Raw genomic sequence first — 21,943 nt, forward strand, 5'->3', positions numbered from 1 at the left:
CACTTTAACGTGACTCACACTGTATAAGTGATACAAGTTACAAAATGAGATCAAGTAATGATATAATGAAGGATGATAGATGATACCCCTTCCCACCCTTTGAGTCTCAGTAAAGTTGTGGTGCTTTACTGAGACTTCCTATGGACAACTTGAGACAACCAAAGAATCACGATGCACTGTTTTGCTTCACTTGCCCACACTCATGCACGTTCACGAACACTCAATGGTTAATAATCCACCATTATTACACATTAATAGTCGCCCACACACGAATTTGAGGAAATAAAACAAAACCGCTAACATGACGCTTCAGATTCCCGCCAAGAAGTCCATACAAAATCTATGTGAGTCTCGTTTTGTCAGTTTTAAAAAGTAAGGTGGTGGTAAGTTGGTGTCAAAATAGTCTACTTACCTATTTGCCGCGCTGCGCGGCGCAAATGCGGTTCGACCCTAAAAATGCAAGTCATACACATTATTTTTCTTATTATAGTACACTTTGGACAGCCAAAAGTTGGCTCGGCTCTTCAAACTGGTAGGTATAACCGGCGGTGGAGCGAACGTCGTTGATAACTCCCAGCATGGACCTCGGTAGACTAGGTACCACTTACCCACGTGCCAGTCCCATTTGTTCTCTGCGAGTAGTCAAAAATACGTATCAGTAGGGTTAGGATGCGTCGATAAATTTTTGTTGAGGTATTTTATCGATTTTATGTGATAAGCCCATACATTTGTCGTCTAAAGTCGATGATTTTATCATAGCGCGCATTCTAGCCCGGCAGGACACTTGCGCGAAGTCACACGCGCAAATGGGCACTTGCGCGAGAAGATACTTGCGTAAAAAGCCATTTGCACACTGGAAAGTGGACATTAGCGCAAAAAAAATACTAGCGCGAATGGACTTTTGTGCGAAAATACTCTTGCGCGAAGTCACATGGGCGAAAAGGCAGACACGTGTGGGCAAATGTATCAAACCCATTTTTTGTTACTATGATAATTAATGTTCAATAAAAAAAGGTGAAGATGTAGGAACAAAGTAAATAAACTTAAAGAGGAATTTGATAAATAGGTAGGGTAAGATTAAAACGTAGATGGATACTTACTGGGAACTGAAAAATATAATGATTGCGCTTTAGTATCTATAATGCAAAAACTTATTAGTAGTCTGTGCTGTAAGTATGTAAAACTGTCGGTACCTATAGCTTTTAAGGACGTAGCACACTTCGTTCGTTCGTTCGTTCGTTCGTTCGTTTCAGCCGAAAGACGTCCACTGCTGGACAAAGGCCTCCCCCAAGGATTTCCACAAAGACCGGTCCTGCGCCGCTTGCATCCAGGTACTTCCCGCGACCTTTACCAGATCGTCGGTCCACCTAGTGGGAGGCCTGCCCACGCTACGTCTTCCAGCTCGTGGTCGCCACTCAAGAACTTTCCTGCCCCAGCGGCCATCAGCTCTTCGAGCTATGTGCCCCGCCCACTGCCACTTGATTTTAGCGATTCTGCGGGCTATGTCAGTCACTCTGGTTCTCCTACGGATCTCCTCATTTCTGATTCGATCACGCAGGGAAACTCCGAGCATAGCACGCTCCATCGCTCTTTGGGTGACCTTGAGCCTTCTTATGAGGCCCATAGTAAGCGACCACGTCTCAGAGCCATACACCATCACTGGCAACACACACTGGTCAAATACTTTTGTCTTGAGACACTGCGGTATTTCGGACGTGAGAATTTCGCGAAGCTTCCCGAACGCTGCCCAGCCGAGTTGGATTCGACGATTAACCTCTTTCTCGAAGTTGGACCTACCTAACTGGACTGTTTGTCCCAGGTATACATAATTGTCAACAAGTTCGAGTGTAGTGTCTCCAACCTTCAGAGGAGTGGGTACAACACGGGCATTTGACATAATTTTTGTCTTGTCCATGTTCATTTTAAGACCCACTTGTTGAGAGGCTCTACTGAGGCCATCGAGCATTGTGTTTAGGTCCTCCACGGTCTCAGCCATGACTACGATATCGTCCGCGAAACGAAGGTGTGTGATATACTCGCCGTTGATATTTATTTATGCCGAATCCGCTCCAGTCCAGAAGCTTGAAAACATCTTCCAGGGCGGTGGTGAACAGTTTCGGAGATATGACATCTCCCTGTCTCACCCCTCGCTGCAACTGGATAGGTTTCGAGTTCTGATCCTGGAGGCGGACCGACATTGTGGCGTTTTCGTACAAGCCCTTCAGCGCTTCGATGTATCTATAGTCAATTTGGCACCGTTGGAGAGACTGTAGCACTGCCCAGGTCTCGATCGAGTCGAAGGCTTTTTCATAGTCCACAAACGCCAGACAAAGTGGCTGATTATACTCCTCGGTCTTCTGTATAATCTGCCGTAGCGTATGTATGTGGTCTATGGTACTAAAGCCTTTTCGGAAACCGGCTTGTTCGGGAGGCTGGAAGTCGTCGAGCCTGCGTGCGAGACGATTCGTGATGACTCTCGAAAACAGCTTGTAGACATGGCTCAGAAGTGAGATGGGTCTATAATTTTTCAACAAGGTTTTGTCGCCTTTTTTGAAAAAAAGTATCACCACACTTCTGTGCCATGCCGTAGGCGTTTTTCCCTCAAGTATGACGGAATCGAACAGCCTCTGAAGAGCCTTTAGTACCGGCGTTCCGCCTGCTTTCAGAAGCTCAGCCGTGATTCCATCATCACCCGGTGCCTTGTTGTTTTTCAGCTGTTTGAGAGCCATTCTAATCTCGTACAGGCTGACGTCCGGGATATCTTCGGTGTAGTGTCGGGTCAGTCTAGCTCTTGGGTCTTCGGCTAGATTTGTGACAGGTGTACGTACACTCGTGTATAATTGTCCGTAGAACTTCTCAACCTCTTCCAATAACTCAGGCCCCGACGAGATGTCTCTGCCATCCTCGGTCTTCAGCTTGGTCAGTTGACTTTGGCCAACAGACAGATCCCTAGCGAACACTTTAGAGCCTTTGTTACGCTCAATCGCCTCTTTAATACGATCTGTATTAAATTGGCGTAGATCGCGAGTCAAAGACTTGGAGATCTGTCTGTTAAGACGCCGATACTGAGCAGCATCTTCAGAGGACTGCAGAACCAAGTTTCGTCTCTCTTCCATAAGTTTATTGGTGAGGTCAGAGATCTTTTTGGTTCCTTTTGGACGACGGGTTTTAAAGAACTTAGACCCAGTCGTTTGGACAATTTCCACGAACCTGTCATTGTATTCGTCCACATTTTCGCAGTCTCCTAGGCATTCGAAACGATTTTGCAACTCGAGCTGAAAGCTTTCGGGGTTTTGGAGTTGGATGGGCGCTGGGCGGAGTGTAGACTTCTTCAGTCGACGCCTCTCGAGCTTGGGTCTGATATTCAATGTGCCTCTTACCATTCGGTGATCGCTTCCTGTTTTGACCGAGTTGATCACAGAGACATCATTGAATATATGCTTCTTCGTCGACAAGATGAAGTCGATCTCATTTTTTATAGCGCCATTGGGATGCAGCCATGTCCACTTTCGCTGTTTTGGCTTCCTGAAGAAGGAGTTCATCATAAAGAGGCCCTCCCTCTCCATAAAGCCAGCCAGCAGTTGGCCACGTGCGTTCCTCTCTCCATACCCAAATTGCCCCACTTTCAGCTCATTATCGCTTCGTCTACCCAGCTTCGCGTTGAAGTCCCCCATCACAACGGTAAAATGGGACCGGGAGCTATGTATGGCTCTGGAAATATCCTCATACATAGTCTCCACTTCGTCGTCGGGGTGTTCCGTGGTCGGTGCGTATACCTGTATGACCTTCAGCGAATACCGTTTGGTGATTCTGAGTATAAGGTACGCTACCCTCGCCGAAACACTCTCGATCTGGACCACGTTGTTGACAAGGGACTTGTGGACGATAAACCCGACACCACCCTGGGACTGCTGGTCGCCCTCCCGGAAGTAGAGCAGGTTTCCGGATTTCAGGATTATGGTGTCCTCCCCCTCTCTTCGGACTTCGCATAATCCTACGATATCCCACCGCAACCTGCTCAGTTCTTCCTCGAGTTCGGCGAGCCTCACGTCAGTCCGCAGCGTGCGAGTGTTAAATGTTGCCAGGGCCAGAGGTCGTCGGGGTTGGTAGCCTGTCGGTACCCGGTGATTCTTAGCACCCCTCGCCCCACCGTTACCGTGACCGCTACCGTGGCCCGGGATAGTGGGGCCGCCGGGGACTTATCAAACGGAACGCCACGTAGCACACTTATCAAACGGAAAACGCAGCGTGGGACGTCCACCCACAAGGTGGACCGACGATCTGATAAAGGTAGGAAGGCGCTACCAACGTGGGTGCGTGGAGTTTGATCCGAGCAATCCGAGCGTCATTATTGTAGTGTGCGATGCTTTAGCGTGTACCGATAACACTCAAACATTAGCGGAAGAATGGTGGGGCGCGTCTTCGTGGATGAAAAACGATCTAAGCCAACAATACGGATTGGATTCGGTTTTTCACCTGGAAAGTCCGGTTTTCAGATTTTTAGTTATAGCAACACTACTTACTGTTGTATGGGCTTATACAGTTAGCGAAGTAGAGGTCGCACGTATCGTTGAATTGCTTCATTTCGTACTGTAAACCGTTGAACCGTTGTGCACAAACTATGCCGAAACTGAAAAGCGAAAATGGCGCTTGTTACCAAGGCGTCACTCCCAAACAAGTAAAGGTCCTAAAGTCCGGTCGCCGAGCACATAGAATTTCGTCCAATGACCCCAAGCTACCCATCCTTATCGCTCGCGCGTAATATACTTATTATTATTCTGTGGTAATATCGCTGTTGCGAATGTGCGACGGGCGGCAGCAGTGAGTGTGCGAGCGCGACAAAAATATAATTATAAGGAAGGATGGGTAGCTTGGGGTCATTTGACGAAATTCTACGACCTACGTGCTCAGCGACCGGACTTTAGCAGACTTATCAACTCGGAAAGGGATCAACACCGTATCGCCTTTCGCGAGCTGTCAATCGCGAAGCGAGGCGTCTACGTTACGGTGCGGATAAGTGTGCGTTGCAGTATGGAGTTTCATACAAAGAATACTGGCCGCCTCGAGTTGATACGGTTACGATCCCTTTCCGGATTGACAAGTGTGCTACGACCCCAATGGTAACACCAAGCATTTTGTTTTCATAGGGGTCAAAAAATTTGGATTGATGGTGAAAACTGATATTAGTCACCTATTTTATTCTGATACTTATTTGAAAAACAGCGTGGGACGTCCACCCACAGGGTGGACCGACGACATCATAAAGGTAGCAGGAAGGCGCTGGACGCAGGCCACTACCAATCGATCAACATGGAAATCATTGGGGGAGGCTTATGTTCAGCAGTGGAAGTCCTGTGGCTGAAATGATGATGATGATGATGATGCCTTATTTGGGTTACCATAATAAATAATTGTAATTATTATTTCTTAACTTACTCTTCATAGAGTTCCAAGCATGGGTGTTGACACATAAAGTTCAAATAGGGTGTGGCTGTAAAATAAATCAATAGTTAAGAAGCGGTACAAAGTTCGCCGAGTGAATTGAGCTAAAGCCCAGTCGCCGAGCACGTAGAATTTCGTCCATTGACCCCAAGCTACCCATCCTTATGGCTCGCGCGTAATGATGTTGCTGTCGCGCTCGCACACTCACTGCGGCCGGCGGCCGCCCATCGCACAGTAGCGACAGCAATTTAAATACATGCGAGCGATAAGGATGGGTAGCTTGGGGTCGTTCGTTCGTTCGTTTCAGCCGAAAGACGTCCACTGCTGGACAAAGGCCTCCCCCAAGGATTTACACAAAGACCGGTCCTGCGCCGCTTGCATCCAGGTACTTCCCGCGACCTTTACCAGATCGTCGGTCCACCTAGTGGGAGGCCTGCCCACGCTACGTCTTCCAGCTCGTGGTCGCCACTCAAGAACTTTCCTGCCCCAGCGGCCATCAGCTCTTCGAGCTATGTGCCCCGCCCACTGCCACTTGATTTTAGCGATTCTGCGGGCTATGTCAGTCACTCTGGTTCTCCTACGGATCTCCTCATTTCTGATTCGATCACGCAGGGAAACTCCGAGCATAGCACGCTCCATCGCTCTTTGGGTGACCTTGAGCCTTCTTATGAGGCCCATAGTAAGCGACCACGTCTCAGAGCCATACACCATCACTGGCAACACACACTGGTCAAATACTTTTGTCTTGAGACACTGCGGTATTTCGGACGTGAGAATTTCGCGAAGCTTCCCGAACGCTGCCCAGCCGAGTTGGATTCGACGATTAACCTCTTTCTCGAAGTTGGACCTACCTAACTGGACTGTTTGTCCCAGGTATACATAATTGTCAACAAGTTCGAGTGTAGTGTCTCCAACCTTCAGAGGAGTGGGTACAACACGGGCATTTGACATAATTTTTGTCTTGTCCATGTTCATTTTAAGACCCACTTGTTGAGAGGCTCTACTGAGGCCATCGAGCATTGTGTTTAGGTCCTCCACGGTCTCAGCCATGACTACGATATCGTCCGCGAAACGAAGGTGTGTGATATACTCGCCGTTGATATTTATGCCGAATCCGCTCCAGTCCAGAAGCTTGAAAACATCTTCCAGGGCGGTGGTGAACAGTTTCGGAGATATGACATCTCCCTGTCTCACCCCTCGCTGCAACTGGATAGGTTTCGAGTTCTGATCCTGGAGGCGGACCGACATTGTGGCGTTTTCGTACAAGCCCTTCAGCGCTTCGATGTATCTATAGTCAATTTGGCACCGTTGGAGAGACTGTAGCACTGCCCAGGTCTCGATCGAGTCGAAGGCTTTTTCATAGTCCACAAACGCCAGACAAAGTGGCTGATTATACTCCTCGGTCTTCTGTATAATCTGCCGTAGCGTATGTATGTGGTCTATGGTACTAAAGCCTTTTCGGAAACCGGCTTGTTCGGGAGGCTGGAAGTCGTCGAGCCTGCGTGCGAGACGATTCGTGATGACTCTCGAAAACAGCTTGTAGACATGGCTCAGAAGTGAGATGGGTCTATAATTTTTCAACAAGGTTTTGTCGCCTTTTTTGAAAAAAAGTATCACCACACTTCTGTGCCATGCCGTAGGCGTTTTTCCCTCAAGTATGACGGAATCGAACAGCCTCTGAAGAGCCTTTAGTACCGGCGTTCCGCCTGCTTTCAGAAGCTCAGCCGTGATTCCATCATCACCCGGTGCCTTGTTGTTTTTCAGCTGTTTGAGAGCCATTCTAATCTCGTACAGGCTGACGTCCGGGATATCTTCGGTGTAGTGTCGGGTCAGTCTAGCTCTTGGGTCTTCGGCTAGATTTGTGACAGGTGTACGTACACTCGTGTATAATTGTCCGTAGAACTTCTCAACCTCTTCCAATAACTCAGGCCCCGACGAGATGTCTCTGCCATCCTCGGTCTTCAGCTTGGTCAGTTGACTTTGGCCAACAGACAGATCCCTAGCGAACACTTTAGAGCCTTTGTTACGCTCAATCGCCTCTTTAATACGATCTGTATTAAATTGGCGTAGATCGCGAGTCAAAGACTTGGAGATCTGTCTGTTAAGACGCCGATACTGAGCAGCATCTTCAGAGGACTGCAGAACCAAGTTTCGTCTCTCTTCCATAAGTTTATTGGTGAGGTCAGAGATCTTTTTGGTTCCTTTTGGACGACGGGTTTTAAAGAACTTAGACCCAGTCGTTTGGACAATTTCCACGAACCTGTCATTGTATTCGTCCACATTTTCGCAGTCTCCTAGGCATTCGAAACGATTTTGCCACCATAATCCTGAAATCCGGAAACCTGCTCTACTTCCGGGAGGGCGACCAGCAGTCCCAGGGTGGTGTCGGGTTTATCGTCCACAAGTCCCTTGTCAACAACGTGGTCCAGATCGAGAGTGTTTCGGCGAGGGTAGCGTACCTTATACTCAGAATCACCAAACGGTATTCGCTGAAGGTCATACAGGTATACGCACCGACCACGGAACACCCCGACGACGAAGTGGAGACTATGTATGAGGATATTTCCAGAGCCATACATAGCTCCCGGTCCCATTTTACCGTTGTGATGGGGGACTTCAACGCGAAGCTGGGTAGACGAAGCGATAATGAGCTGAAAGTGGGGCAATTTGGGTATGGAGAGAGGAACGCACGTGGCCAACTGCTGGCTGGCTTTATGGAGAGGGAGGGCCTCTTTATGATGAACTCCTTCTTCAGGAAGCCAAAACAGCGAAAGTGGACATGGCTGCATCCCAATGGCGCTATAAAAAATGAGATCGACTTCATCTTGTCGACGAAGAAGCATATATTCAATGATGTCTCTGTGATCAACTCGGTCAAAACAGGAAGCGATCACCGAATGGTAAGAGGCACATTGAATATCAGACCCAAGCTCGAGAGGCGTCGACTGATGAAGTCTACGCTCCGCCCAGCGCCCATCCAACTCCAAAACCCCGAAAGCTTTCAGCTCGAGTTGCAAAATCGTAGCTTGGGGTCATCAAACGAAATTCTACGTGCTCGGCTACCAGACTATAGTAGTTAATATTAATAGTAGAGCCGCCCGCGACTTCGCGCGCGTGGACCCCGTTTTATTACCTTAGGAGTTGAATTTAGCAAAATCCCGTCTTAGTGAGCACCTACGTTCTAAAAGGAACCCCCATGCAAAATTTGAGACTCCTTGCACGTGTAGTTGTAGTTTGTGAAATTTCGTGAAAAGTCAGTGAGTCAGTCAATCAGTGACCTTTCGCTTTTATAATTTTACTAACTTTCCGCCCGCGGCTTCGACTTTATCGCGCGTCCCTGTTTCAAAAACCGGGATAAAAACTATCCTAGTTCTTTCCCGGGACTCAAACTATCTCTTTGCCAAATTTCATCAAAATCGGTTCAGTGGTTTAGGCGTGAAAGCAAGACAGACAGACAGAGTGACTTTCGCATTTATAATATTAGTACAGATAGTAGACTAGCTTTTGCCCGCAGCTTGACTTGAAATTTAGTTTGTCACAGATCGTCATAAATTATAGCCGTTCAGCAGTTTTTGCGTGAAAGAGTAACAAACATCCAGACATCCAAACATTCGCGTTTATAATATTAGTAGGAAGTAGGATGACGATGATGATGATGATGATAAAGATACAGGATACATACTAGTGGTAGTTTTGGTCTTGGTACTGCTGGTGGATGACCACGCCGTGGTGACGGGAGCTCTCGTTGAAAACTTCTTGTAAAGCTCAGGCGTAGTCCTGAAGTAAGTATTTGTTAATTACTTAATTATAGATCGTTTCATCCACGAAGACGCGCCCCACCATTCTTCCGCTAATGTTTGAGTGTTATCGGTACACGCTAAATCATCCATGAGTGCACACGCACATACAATAATGACGCTCGGATTGCTCGGATCAAACTCCCCGCACCCCGTGCGACAGTGACCAAAGATTGGTGGGGCGCGTCTTCGTGGATGAAACCATCTATAATGTAGGTATATCGTCAGGCCACAGGGATTTCTTTCGTTGTTACTCGACTGCGCCAAAAGGAGGATTATGTTTTTACCAGAAGGAGTTAAGTTTTATTCTTACCGATAAAACACCCACTCCCCTCCGATCCAATATGGCTCGTACACCGACTCAACCCCTTTCATCTTGTGTTTCTTAGGTTTCGCTCCATCAAGTAAACTTTTGATAATGTCCTGGAGGCTATTTCTTCTGAAAGATTCTTGATAGGGGCTGGAATAGCAGGTAAGTTAGTAATTAATAGAATCAGGCTGGCTGGGTTGCACCATCTTACTTAATCTTTAACAAACGTCAAAAGACTGTTAAATTCCATACAAAAAACACCGGTTAACGTCATATAAAATTTGGTGGTGCAACTCAGCCTAACGCCCGTATCAAACTTCGTCACAAACTTTAACCATGTTTGCTTAGTGAAGCGTGAAGCAGCAAATCGAACGCACAGCGTTGAATAGAGCTCTGTGATTGGTTCGTGTGTCTCCCTGTGTATCCACGCGCACTGTGAGACCTCATAGTAATGTTTGTGAATACGGGCGTAAGTAAAGTAGTTCTAGTTTCTAGTTCTAAGGGTGGATTCGACCAAACAAAGGGTAGAGTAAATATTAATCCTACTAATACCTATTATAACGTCGCTTGCCTCTCTAACTGACGTATCTGAAATTTTTTTCGAAACTGAGTTATCTACTACACCATCATAATCAATTTTACAAGACGAATCGATATGTCTAAACGCCTGAAAATTTTGCAAAATGTCGGTTAAATACGTCAGTTAGAGGCAAGTTTGGATGTCTGGATGTCTGAATGTTTATAACAGTAGGTATTGTTTATAACCCAGAATAACATATAGGCTATAATTTAGGACGATATGCGATATGTGACAAACCGCAGGCAAAAGCTAGTCTCAGAATAAACTTGTCATCTACACTAATAATATTATAAAGAGGAAAACTTTGTTTGTTTGTTTGGTTGTAATGAATAGGCTCAAAAACTACTGGACCGATTTTAAAAATTCTTTCACCATTCGAAAGCTACATTATCCACGAGTAACATAGGCTAAATTTTATTTTGGAAAAAAATAGGGTTCCTTAAAATATGTAGATAAGGTAGTCCACGCGCGCGAAGCCGCGGGCGGAAAGCTAGTCTACTATATAAAAATAAGTCGGGTTTTCCTCCCTGACGCTATAACTCCAGAACGCACGAACCGATTTCCACGGTTTTGCATTCGTTGGAAAGGTCTCGGGCTCCGTGAGGTTTATAGCAAAGAAAATTCGGGAAAAGGGGGTAAAACGGGATCCACGCGTACGAAGTCGCGGGCGGCCGCTAGTTTGACATAATATTTCCCATACTGAAACACTGTCAATGTGCCAGTTATACCAGCCCCCCTAGACAAAACGCACTTTTTGATCGAATCGAAAATCGAATCCGTCAAAACTCCATACAAAAAAGGGTCTTTTCGACCATGTAAGACCACTTTTCGATTGGTTTGCGATTATATTAAAAGATAAAAGTTTGGTCGAAACGGTATATTAAATAAACGTTTATTTTCATTTATACGTCCACTTTAAAACAAGTGAACGTTTTCAAAAATTATTTTCCTTCATGGAAAGGCGTATTGGTGACTTCATATCGTTCAATTTCATCGTTTTAGTTTTAGATAAGGAAAAAATCAAATGATATCGCGATCTAAAAGCATATAGCGCCATCTAGTGGTGTTATGGCCATACACGGAGATGCAAATTGCAAACTGCTTGTTATGTCCTTCTATGCCTTTATTTACAACTTGAAAAATACAATCAAATGTGCTATGCCTGTAGTAGGTATTCGCTTGCCAGGCAGGCATAATGCCGCGAAACGTAAAGGTAAAAATTTAGTCGTATTAACTACTAGCTTTTGCCCGCGGCTTCACCCGCGTGAAATTCAGTTTGTTTGTCACAGATCGTCATAAATTTATAGCCTATGTACTTATGTTAGTGATGGGCAAACTCGGGAAAAACAAAACTCGATTTAACTCGAGTTAAAATCCACGTAACTCGGGTTGAACTCGAGTTACGTAACTCGAGTTAACTGGATGGACAAGTCAGTTTTTTACTTATTTTTACCAGTTTATTCCCTCAGATTTGTATTAACGTTTTAAAAAATATCATTTATAATGTATTGGGAGAATCATACTAACTAAAGTAAGAAAGAAAAAAATATTGTTTGAAATATAATAATAAATTCATGGATTTTTGGCTTGAATTTTAATTTAAAAAAATATTTATATTTATTATCACTTGGCATTTTTCAAAAACAGAACATTAAACACGAAAATCTACAACAATAACCGGCAGTTTAAAGTTAACTTCAAATGAACATAGTCTCAACACTCAAATGATCGGCAATCTTCGGTCCATGTCGGATCCATTCGGATTACGATACGAACTCGAGTCAGAGAGAATTCAACTCGAGTGGGTTCGAGTTACGCCCAACTCGAGTTAACTCGAGTTACTTACTCGAGTTGACCATCACTAACTTATGTTATTCTGGGTCATAAACAATACTGGAAATTTTCATCAGACTCCGTTCAGTGGTTTTTGTGTGAAAAATAAACTTTCGCATTTTTTATTAGTAGGATACGATTATTTTCGAGGTTGAGGCCTAAGTTCTAAACGTTCACTTGTAAGGAAGCGAACGCTATCAAAAATTTTTTACTATTTGACATAGTTTGACATTAGTTTGTTGAATGTTGAACTAATCGTCGTCTTTAAGGATAGGAAAAAATCAAATGATATCGCGATCTAAAAGCGTATAGCGCCATCTAGTGGTGTTATGGCCATACACGGAGATGCAAATTGCAAACTGCTTATTTTACACAAGTTAAGCGTGCTATTATGTCCTTCTATGCCCCTATTTACGACTTAAAAAATACAATCAAATGTGCTATGCTTGTAGGTATTCGACCGCTCGCTTTTTTTCATTCATTTAAACAATGTTACAGAGATGTTGTAGGAACCGAATATTTCAATCCAAACAACATTTTATGAATTTGCATAATTAGTATTCGGATAAATCATCATGTATATTTAGATATACAGATAGGAGCTATTGAAACGCCCAAATTCTTCAGGATAGTTTAAATTACAAAAATGGCTCTTTAAATTGCAAAGGTCGGTAGCGGAATGAGACTGACAGTTGGTTTTAATATTAACTATGCAAACTAAACTACTTATGCTAATTTATAGTTGATGTTACACGGAGGAAAAATTGTGGTAAAAGTTTGCGTAGGCGTTACGCGCCGAAACACTATCTTTTTTTTAATCTACAACGAGGAAGCTCTTGGCCTGTATCTCACCTGATAGAAAGTGACGATCAGGCCGAAGGTGGAAGCGAGCTTCACCTGGAATCCTCAACCACGGAGGAACTGGCTATCTTACCTCTAACTGCCGGAACACAACAATGCTGTAACATTGTTGTTATGGCGAGAGACTTAGGTAAGATGGTGGTAGCTATCCAGGTGGACTTAGAACAAGCCCTACCACCAACCAAACCGAACTGAAAAATCTGCCCCCACTGGGAATCGAACCCGGGACCTCTGCGTCTGAAGCAGGTGGTCTTACCACTAGACCACAGAGGCGGTTATCTTTATAACATTACTGTTTTTTTACTAAGGTACATTTTACGACCTCTCGCAACCCTCCTATACAGGCTTGGCGACCCCCTAGCTAGGGGGTCGCGACCCACAGGTTGAAAAACACTGGCTACTAGCTTTTGACCGCGGCTTCACCCGCGTGAAATTCAGTTTGTCACAGATCGCCATACATTTATAACCTATATGTTATTCTGGGTTATAAACAATAATACTGTAAAGTTTCATCAGAATTAAATGTGTTTTTCTTTAAGAAAAACTTTCGCATTTATAATATTAGTATAGATTTTTGATAATTTCATAGTAATTTTCACATCATAACTTTGTATGAACTTTGACTGATTAGTAAAATTTTATATCAGGCGAAACCACTTTTAACTGATTATTTGCAGTCAGGTGGTTTTTATTTGATTAACGCCCTTCCTTGGTCAAAACTACTTTTGACTGGAAAAAATTACAGTTTCGTACATTGACCAAGGGTATTGGTTAAAATCAGTTTAGTGTGATTCTCTTAAAATAATGCATTATCTTCCAGCTAACCTTTGGGCCTAACAGAAATTAGAGTATAAGAAAAAAAGTCAGAAATGATTTCATTTCATATTTAATCAGCACAAACTTACACTTGAATTTGCGCTGGGCCTCTCACCAACGGAGTTGTTCTATTATACGCTGGACTCGAATTTCGGTGGCTCACATTTTGGGAGTTGTTTATATTGTTCACTGAAATGTAAAATCACTTTGAAGTAAGTACGCCGCGGACGAATGTCCAATAGCTACGGACGAATGTCCAATTTTAGGACAAATACCTATCTCGCGGCTCAACGGAGCTCCGTTTCTATGACCCCAAAGGACACCACCACCACATTAGTGGGTAGATTCCGCCCTGGGCGAGGGGAGTCCCACATAACATAGCCCACTGACTGTCCCCATTGCATCGGCCAGTGGGTATGATGAGCAAAGCATTTCCCGATGAGAAAAAAAATGGTTATGATAGGTAGTCATCATACCTATCCAGGCCGTAGGTATTTTAGTAGTACCTAAGTATTGCGTTTTAAAAAGCCGATAAGTTACTCACAAGAAACCAGTAAAAACAACCACCAATGTATTGTCGCCATTAGGAAATCACTTAAAAAACACAAAATACTCGCTCTGAAAGCACGTCTCTGTACGACATTTTTGCAGAACCAATAGCAAGTTACATTTCACGGATGATTTCAAGTTTTGATTAATTGATTTATTCATGAATTGGGTAATCAGATTATAGGTACGTAGTCAAAAGGCATTATCTTTATTACATTCCATTATGAGATTGAGAATAAAAGTTACTGGCAAAGAGCGTCAAATCATGTAATTTGAGAAAATAGACCACCCACCCACACCTATATTAAGCTAAAACACGCTCCGTGAGTGAAGTATTAAAGGCATTAAATGTTATAACAAAAATATATGACAAAAAAGCAAAAGATAAATTATATTCGCAAAATCGTTATACTGTAGCTAGCAACACTCGTTGCTCAAAGTGTTGTGTGCCAAACTTACAGAGCTAAAAAAACTAAATCAAGTGTCATATTTCGTGGTGACGTTATTATACGTCAAATTGAAAAAAACATTGATCGATGGAGTGGTGTTGGTTCTTTTGGGTTTATTTTGCGAATTTTACTTAAAATGAAAACTAATTCGGCTATTTAAAGAAAAGCGACAAAATGGCAGAGAGCAACGTCGTTATTAAAAAGGAAATCGAGGACGACGAGCCGTCCCCTTCGTACTGTGACACAGAATTAAATAGTGTCCCAAATTCCGCGAACTATTATGAAAGATCTACCGAATTTGTTAAAATTGAGAGAAGCTATAGCCCTTTAAGGTAAATATGTTTATTTGTCCAAAACAGCTACGACATTTCTTATCCCTACTTCCTTACTAATATTATAGCGAAAGTAACTGTCTTGTATGTTGTTACGCTTTCACGCCTAAACCACTGAACCGATTTTGATGAAATTTGGTATAGAGGTCACTGTGGGCCGTAATGCCCCAGATCTCGCCATAATAAAATTATGAAGAAAATGGGATAGTCCCGAGAAAGGACATAATAAGGAAAAATTGTTACTAATCCCTACTAACAGACTATGGATGAAAGTCTGAAATAAATTATTTATTATTTCTTAGGCTTTTTTTTACTCGAAGTCCATAAGTTCTTCGGTATAACGTTAACTCATGGGCTCATGCCAAGTGAGTTACGTGTTCAGTGTTGATTGCGGATTATTTATTATTATTATTAAGGTAGTTTTATCCCTGCTTTTGAAATAGGGACGCGTACTTTAATGTTTTCGAATGTCCCAATAACTCTTTTTCTGTGACAGACAAAATTTGAAGCAGAATAGAAGCTAGTTTGGTATAAAAAGTATCCCTAAAAAGTGAAAACTTTTGAAATTGATAGTTTTGCAAAAAATAGTTATTTTCATCAGTTTTATATGGTACCTACAAGTACATAAAACTCTAGGCTGTTACTTTATGAACATGAAAATACCTACCATATTTATTGACTACTGTTGACTGCTATTAATCAAACTTTATTATAAAAAAACCGGCCAAGTGTGTGTCGGACTCACGCACAAAGGGTTCCGTACCATTGATTTATGAAATTAAAGTTATTATTTTTTAATTTAAGTTATTTGTATGAGAGACTAGCTGACCCGGCGAACTTCGTACCGCCTTAGCGTAGAGATTTTCTTAATATTTTTTTCCGTAAGAACCATCCTTGGACTTCCACAAACATTTTAAAAAAAGAATTATCGAAATCGGTTCAGCCGTTCACACGTGATGCCGTGACAACGCGAAACGGGTTTCATTTTTATATATATAGATTACGCGGTAATAAGCGGTTTACGATTTACGAGGTATTAAAAAAAAACTACTTACTAGATCTCGTTCAAAACAATTATCGTTGGTAGTTTTTATAGTAATGTACATCATATTATGTTTTTTTAGATTTTTCATTTTCTTATTTTAGAAGTTAGAGGGGGGGACCAACTTTTTTCCACTTTGGAAGCGTCTGTCACGCAAACTATTCGGTTTAGAAAAAAAATATTTTAGAAACCTCTATATCATTTTTGAAGACCTATCCATAGATACACGTATGTTTGATGAAAAAAAAATTTTTGAGTTTCAGTTCTAAGTATGAGGAGCCCCCAATATTTATTATTATTATTTTTTTATTTTTGCATCAAAATCTTAATGCGGTTCACAGAATACATCTACTTACTAAGTTTCAACAGTATAGCTCTTATAGTTGCGGTAAAAAATGGCTGTGACATACGGACGGACAGACAGACATGACGAATCTATAAGGGTTCCGTTTTTTGCCATTTGGCTACGGAACCCTAAAAAATATGTTTTCAAGCAGTTTTAAATACTGTTTCCACCATTACCATCATCATCATCTCAGCCATAGGACATCCACTGCTGAACATAGGCCTCCACCAATATTATTATAAGTAAAGTACTTACTTGTCCCGAAGCAAAGGTAGGGTTAAAACTGGGACGTGTAAAAGTGCTTTTTAAAAGCCTATTTGCAAAAATAAATAAGTTTTAACATAATAAACCTCTTTCTAAACTAAATTTCCTGTCCCCTACCACATCTAACGTTAATATTTTCACCCGTTCCAGGCAAATCAAAGACGAGCCCCTAGACTTGACCCCTGAGCGACCCCCGGCGTGCCGCCCGGACAGCCCGCAGGAACCGGACAGCACCACGGACACCATCAAGACGGAGGAACGGACACAGTGCACTCAGATAGAGTTGGAGCTGATACCTGAGGATTGTCATAGTCAAGTATGTATGTTCGATCAGTGAAATATTAAGAATTAACTTTCCAACTTGGCTTCGTATGGTTGCAATGGAATTTCCTAGCTTTTCTCTTTAATAATATGCATATTTTTTATAAATCTTCCTCTTGAATCACTATCTATTAAAAATACCGCATCAAAATCCGTTTCGTAGTTTTAAAGATCTAAGCGTACATAGGGACAGACAGACAGGAAAGCGACTTTGTTTTCAATATGTTAATATCGGGACGTGTAAGTGCTTTTTAAAAGCCTACTTGCAAAAATAAATGAGTTTTATGGGTTTTTATGAGTTTTTAATGTAGTGATTAGAGGCAAAAATTTAGATTTTTCAAAGGTTTTTCAAAATCAAAAATTCCTATTTCTGGACAGATTTTGCCTGGCCCATTCCTATTTTATTTGGGGTCGGCCCGACGCGTCATGCGTCTCCAGGCGGCTCGGTCCTGGGTTGTCTTACTGTTAACTTGGGCTTCTTTAAGGTCGTTGATTACGGACATCCATGTAATTCGGGGTCTTCCCCGTTCGCGGGGCTTAGTTTGGATGTCTAGCACTTTTCTGGCTTATTTCTGGACAGATAGTAGTTGAAAATTATCAATTGCTCTTTAAGGAACCTTTGCATTTTAGACAAAAATGTATGGAATTGAAACCTAGCACACATCCGTTTATATGCAATATTATATTATTTTCTATCTATAGTCTGGTCCGGGGAGCACGTAGAATTTTGTCCAATGACCCCAAGCTACCCATCCTTATCGCTCGCGCGTAATTATGTTGCTGTCGCGCTCGCACACTCACTGCGGGCGCTCGTCGCACAGTCACAGTCACATTAGACAAAATTCTACGTGCTCACGGACCAGACTATAATCTGTAAAATCTTCAAAAAGAGGCTGACAATAGTGACTGAGTTTCTTGCGCTGCTTCTTCTCAGCACTGGCCCATTTTATGGGATGTGAAAGAGTGCTCTTTGGGAGCCTATTTTCATTAATAAACAATTTTAATTTTCTGTTCTTTCAGGAACAGCCCGAGAAATCGCAGATTAAACATTTATCGTCAGAAAAACAGCGAAGAAATGGTAAGATTTACCTACTCCTACTATCACAAAAGGTTAAACAGAGAGTTAAAAAAGATAAGTTACTTTAAAAGAACAATTTGACGTATTTATATTATAATTTCAAATCAGTTACTTAAGTATTGAAAAATACACATGAGAAACAATCCGCGTCTTCGTGAAAACGCCAGAAAAATAGCTTCTGTGAATAGTTCATTAACAACCGAATTTTTCATTCCAGAGTTGAAGCAAAAGTACGTCACTGACAACGGAAAATTCACCTGTCTGATTTGCCGAAAGATCTACATGACCAAAGCTAGCATCATTCGTCATCTGCTCTCCCACACAGACGAAGATTTCAAAAACCCACCCCACCCCCAAGACTTGATCTACAAGTGTGAATTATGCGGCAAAACGTTTAAAAGTTCAGCTAATTTAATGCAGCACAACTACATACATTTAGACAAAAAACTATTCAAGTGTGACCAGTGTGATCGCTCCTTCACTTTAAAATCGAACCTTATAAGGCACCAAGGGAAAAGCCAGTGCAAGTTGCCTGATACACCGCTGGTCTGTCATCTGTGCAACAAGAAGTTCCCCAAAGGATCGTTACTGACGAGTCATTTGAAAAAGCATTCAACGGAAAGGCCCTTCGGTTGTGACATGTGTGGAATGAATTTCAAGTACAAAAGCACTTTGATCCGGCATGTCCAACATCACAACGGATTTAAGCCGTTCTCTTGCAATATATGCAACAAAACGTTCACTCACTTCGGTCTGATTAAACCTCATATGAGAATGCACACTGGTGAGAAACCATATGCTTGTCCGGTGTGCTCCAAAAAGTTTTCTCACAAACACAATATGTTGAGGCATTCGGTGAGGCACGATAAAATTGTAAATCTAAACTGCCCGGTGTGCAATAAGGCATTTCCTAAAGAAAGCCGTCTGAAATACCATATGAGAACCCACATGGACATCAAGTGTTTCGCATGTGCTATTTGTCCAAAGAAATTCTCTCACAGACAGAACGTAATCAGACATTATTCAAGAAAACATCCAGATAAAATCTATGAGAGTGCAGAGACCGATGCAAGTGTGGCCCTCAAGTTGTGGAACGAAGTGAAAAACAACAAAATACCTCTACCTACCTTAGATACGAACAAACGTAAAGTTAGAATTTATAAAAATAAAGCCGATCAAACTGACAATAATCATGATGTCAACGCAAATGAAGCAGAAGAAATATTGCCAGACGTAAAAAAGCCTGAGATTGCGTTCGAGGCGGTTAATATTAAGGAGGAATGCGAGACGGATAGTGATTGAACAAATAATAACAATAGTCTACGTATGTACAAATAGTACTACTTTATTATATTTCCCCTATTACTTTAAAAACTGTATTATGGCGATTATGGTTTGATCTTCATGAAAATTGAAAAAGTTATTTTTCAAAAACCTTAGTGATATTAATTTATTTTATTCAATGCAGATATTAGTGATTTTTTTTCTACCCTATGTAAGTAAAAGTATTATAAACTATATTATAAAACGGGTGTAATGTTAACTAGTAGTGTTGCCGAACTGTCGATAAATACCGATAGCATATCGATACTACCGATATTCTTATATTTTTTACTATGACACTACCCTATTCTATTGTACTCACTTATTCTTATAGTCAATGGCGTGAGTCACAGTGTCGCAGGATATTTGATCAGAAAGTAGACACTACAGGGTGTTAGGTAAATGGGTATATGAGCCGACACTAGCCCATGTTAACATGGTCATATAAATGGTATGGTGAAGTCAGAAATTTGATTATCATCATTTTATTTTTTTTAATTTTCATACATTATTTGATTTGATTTGATTTACAAAATAAATTTTATAAAATTCGATTTGTATTATACCATTTATATGACCATGTTAACATGGGCTAGTGTCGGCTCATAATTATACCCATTTACCTAACACCCTGTATAGGTTTTTGTTATAAAAATTTATGAAGGTAGATCAGCAGAGCGCTTAGTCACAGAATAAGTAATAGTACAGGTACAGAAGGATTACTCCGCAAGACGATTTAAATAAATGCGAGTCTTGCTACGACGCGATACAGTGGAATTCAGCTCGCACAGCACTACGTACCTACAATTTTATTCACCTACAAGTTTTGTCTCTTTCTATCGCGTGCCTCTGAACTCTTCTTACGCTGTTAGGGTTGCTGTCTAGTGAAAAAATAATTAATCTACTTATTTATAATGAGGTACGTACCTATGTAGGTAAGTACGCATTCATTATGGAAAACCTTGGGAGAGGCCTTTGTCCAGCAGTGGACGTCATTTGGCTGAAACGAACGAACGCATTCTGAGCAGTAGTCATGGTAGGTTAGGTTCCTATACTATCCTAAGAATTATTGATTACCTACATGGCCAACATACCTTTCAGCATCTTTGGGAAGTGAAAAAAAAGATAAATCCGGTAGATTTCTTTTCGAATTTAAACACCCGAATGCCGCACAATAATATTTCTTTCTCAATTTTTAAATAATACTTCGATCATAGAATTAGGTACTACAACGCACATCAGCGTCCAGACGGGCGCGCGCGTGACACTCGACTGATATAATACCCGCCGGCGGGGCGCTTCGCTGTAGGTAATTATCGGACGTACCGCGCGGAGTGAGCCAGGCCTGGCTTAGTGTGAGTTTAAATCAAACGTCCTCACTAGTGAGCGCGTAAAAAATGACATTAAATGTATGACGGGTTGTACAGCGCCCCTAGCGGAAACTTTCAAGAACTAAAATTTTCATATATTTTTTTAACACGCTCGCTAGTGACGACGTTAAAGTTTGATGTAAACACACTAAGCCCTCAGTCCTCGCAATACAAACAGGTAATCTGAGCATCACCTACCTTAAAGTCTACCCTCTCGACGAACAGAAGGCAAACTGCAGACGCTCGAAGTTGAGCGGTGGAGCACTGATGATGATGATGATGATGATGCACGTTTACACTACACACGCGAACAATCACAAAAAACACGCTCTTACGAAGGAGTGAACCTCACTAGTAGAATTAATTTAAACAGGTTTTAACGCGATTTAAACTAACTCAAATTATCCAACGCGAAAGTTTAATAATTATTGTCACTAGTAGACTTGCAAAACGCGACACACGTGTGTGCGCATTGAGCGTGTCCGGGCAACTGAGGTTTGCTCCGACCGTTAATGACGGTAGGAAAATAAAGTTGGCGAAGCAAATATGCGATTACCCACCAATATAAGATTTTAAACTTTCGCGTTCTATTTCAACTTAAACAAGGACTGAACAGTCATTTACCAAGCATTGGTATCGATATTATTGATAAAACTATCGAATATTATCGGCAACACTTAATATTAGGTAGGTCTGACACTGAGTAAATGCTTCCTTTGTTATAATAAGTGTCGAAAATATATTAAAGTTTACTATTTATTACTCTTACATAATTTTGATTTCTCATTTTGAGCCACTGCCTACGTGATCGTATTTCATCGTATTTATTAGCTATCCGATTTCAAATCGATAGCGAATAAAACTCTTCTAAATGTTTACGAACAAATCGTTAGAATTCGATTAAATAAATTGGTATAAAAAAACACAGGCAGTGGTTAAATTGTAAAATCAGAAATTGTCCATAACTTTCACTATTTATTATAGCTATAGATATATTAAACATCGTTAATAAATTATTTAAACGAATATTGTGTTTGATTATTTTTTAAGCATTTTCGGATGGATTCAGTTTATTATGTAACCTAATATTGAAACCGTTTAATAGAGCTCGTGAAGCACTTTCAGGATCATTAAACAGTTTTTCGATACTTCGTAGTTTTTTAGAAATTATCGACATCACTTCTCGTTTGCGCCCTGCAGATGGCGCTACTATATTTTTGCATTGTAAAT

General features: G+C 41.8%; 1 protein-coding gene and 2 long non-coding RNA genes across 3 annotated transcripts; 1 reads left to right on the plus strand and 2 right to left on the minus strand.

Annotated features, from left to right (window-relative positions):
* Positions 1–418: 418 nt before the first annotated feature.
* Positions 419–9,214, minus strand: LOC135085815 (uncharacterized). The gene is made up of 4 exons (XR_010260221.1): positions 9,125–9,214; positions 5,437–5,491; positions 4,524–4,630; positions 419–632 (listed from the first exon to the last, which is right to left on the minus strand). It is a non-coding gene; the product is annotated as an uncharacterized LOC135085815 (long non-coding RNA).
* A 343-nt stretch (positions 9,215–9,557) lies between these two features.
* On the minus strand, positions 9,558–14,300 carry LOC135085814 (uncharacterized). The gene is made up of 3 exons (XR_010260220.1): positions 14,184–14,300; positions 13,729–13,828; positions 9,558–9,699 (listed from the first exon to the last, which is right to left on the minus strand). It is a non-coding gene; the product is annotated as an uncharacterized LOC135085814 (long non-coding RNA).
* A 394-nt stretch (positions 14,301–14,694) lies between these two features.
* LOC135085764 (zinc finger protein OZF-like) lies at positions 14,695–19,597 on the plus strand. The gene is made up of 4 exons (XM_063980565.1): positions 14,695–14,969; positions 16,772–16,937; positions 17,963–18,020; positions 18,238–19,597. The coding sequence occupies exons 1-4, from the start codon at positions 14,812–14,814 to the stop codon at positions 19,320–19,322; spliced, it is 1,467 nt and encodes a 488-aa protein (XP_063836635.1). The 5' UTR covers positions 14,695–14,811; the 3' UTR covers positions 19,323–19,597.
* Positions 19,598–21,943: the final 2,346 nt, after the last annotated feature.

The sequence above is a fragment of the Ostrinia nubilalis genome, chromosome 29, assembly GCF_963855985.1.
Source record: "Ostrinia nubilalis chromosome 29, ilOstNubi1.1, whole genome shotgun sequence".
NCBI classification, from domain to species: domain Eukaryota; kingdom Metazoa; phylum Arthropoda; class Insecta; order Lepidoptera; family Crambidae; genus Ostrinia; species Ostrinia nubilalis.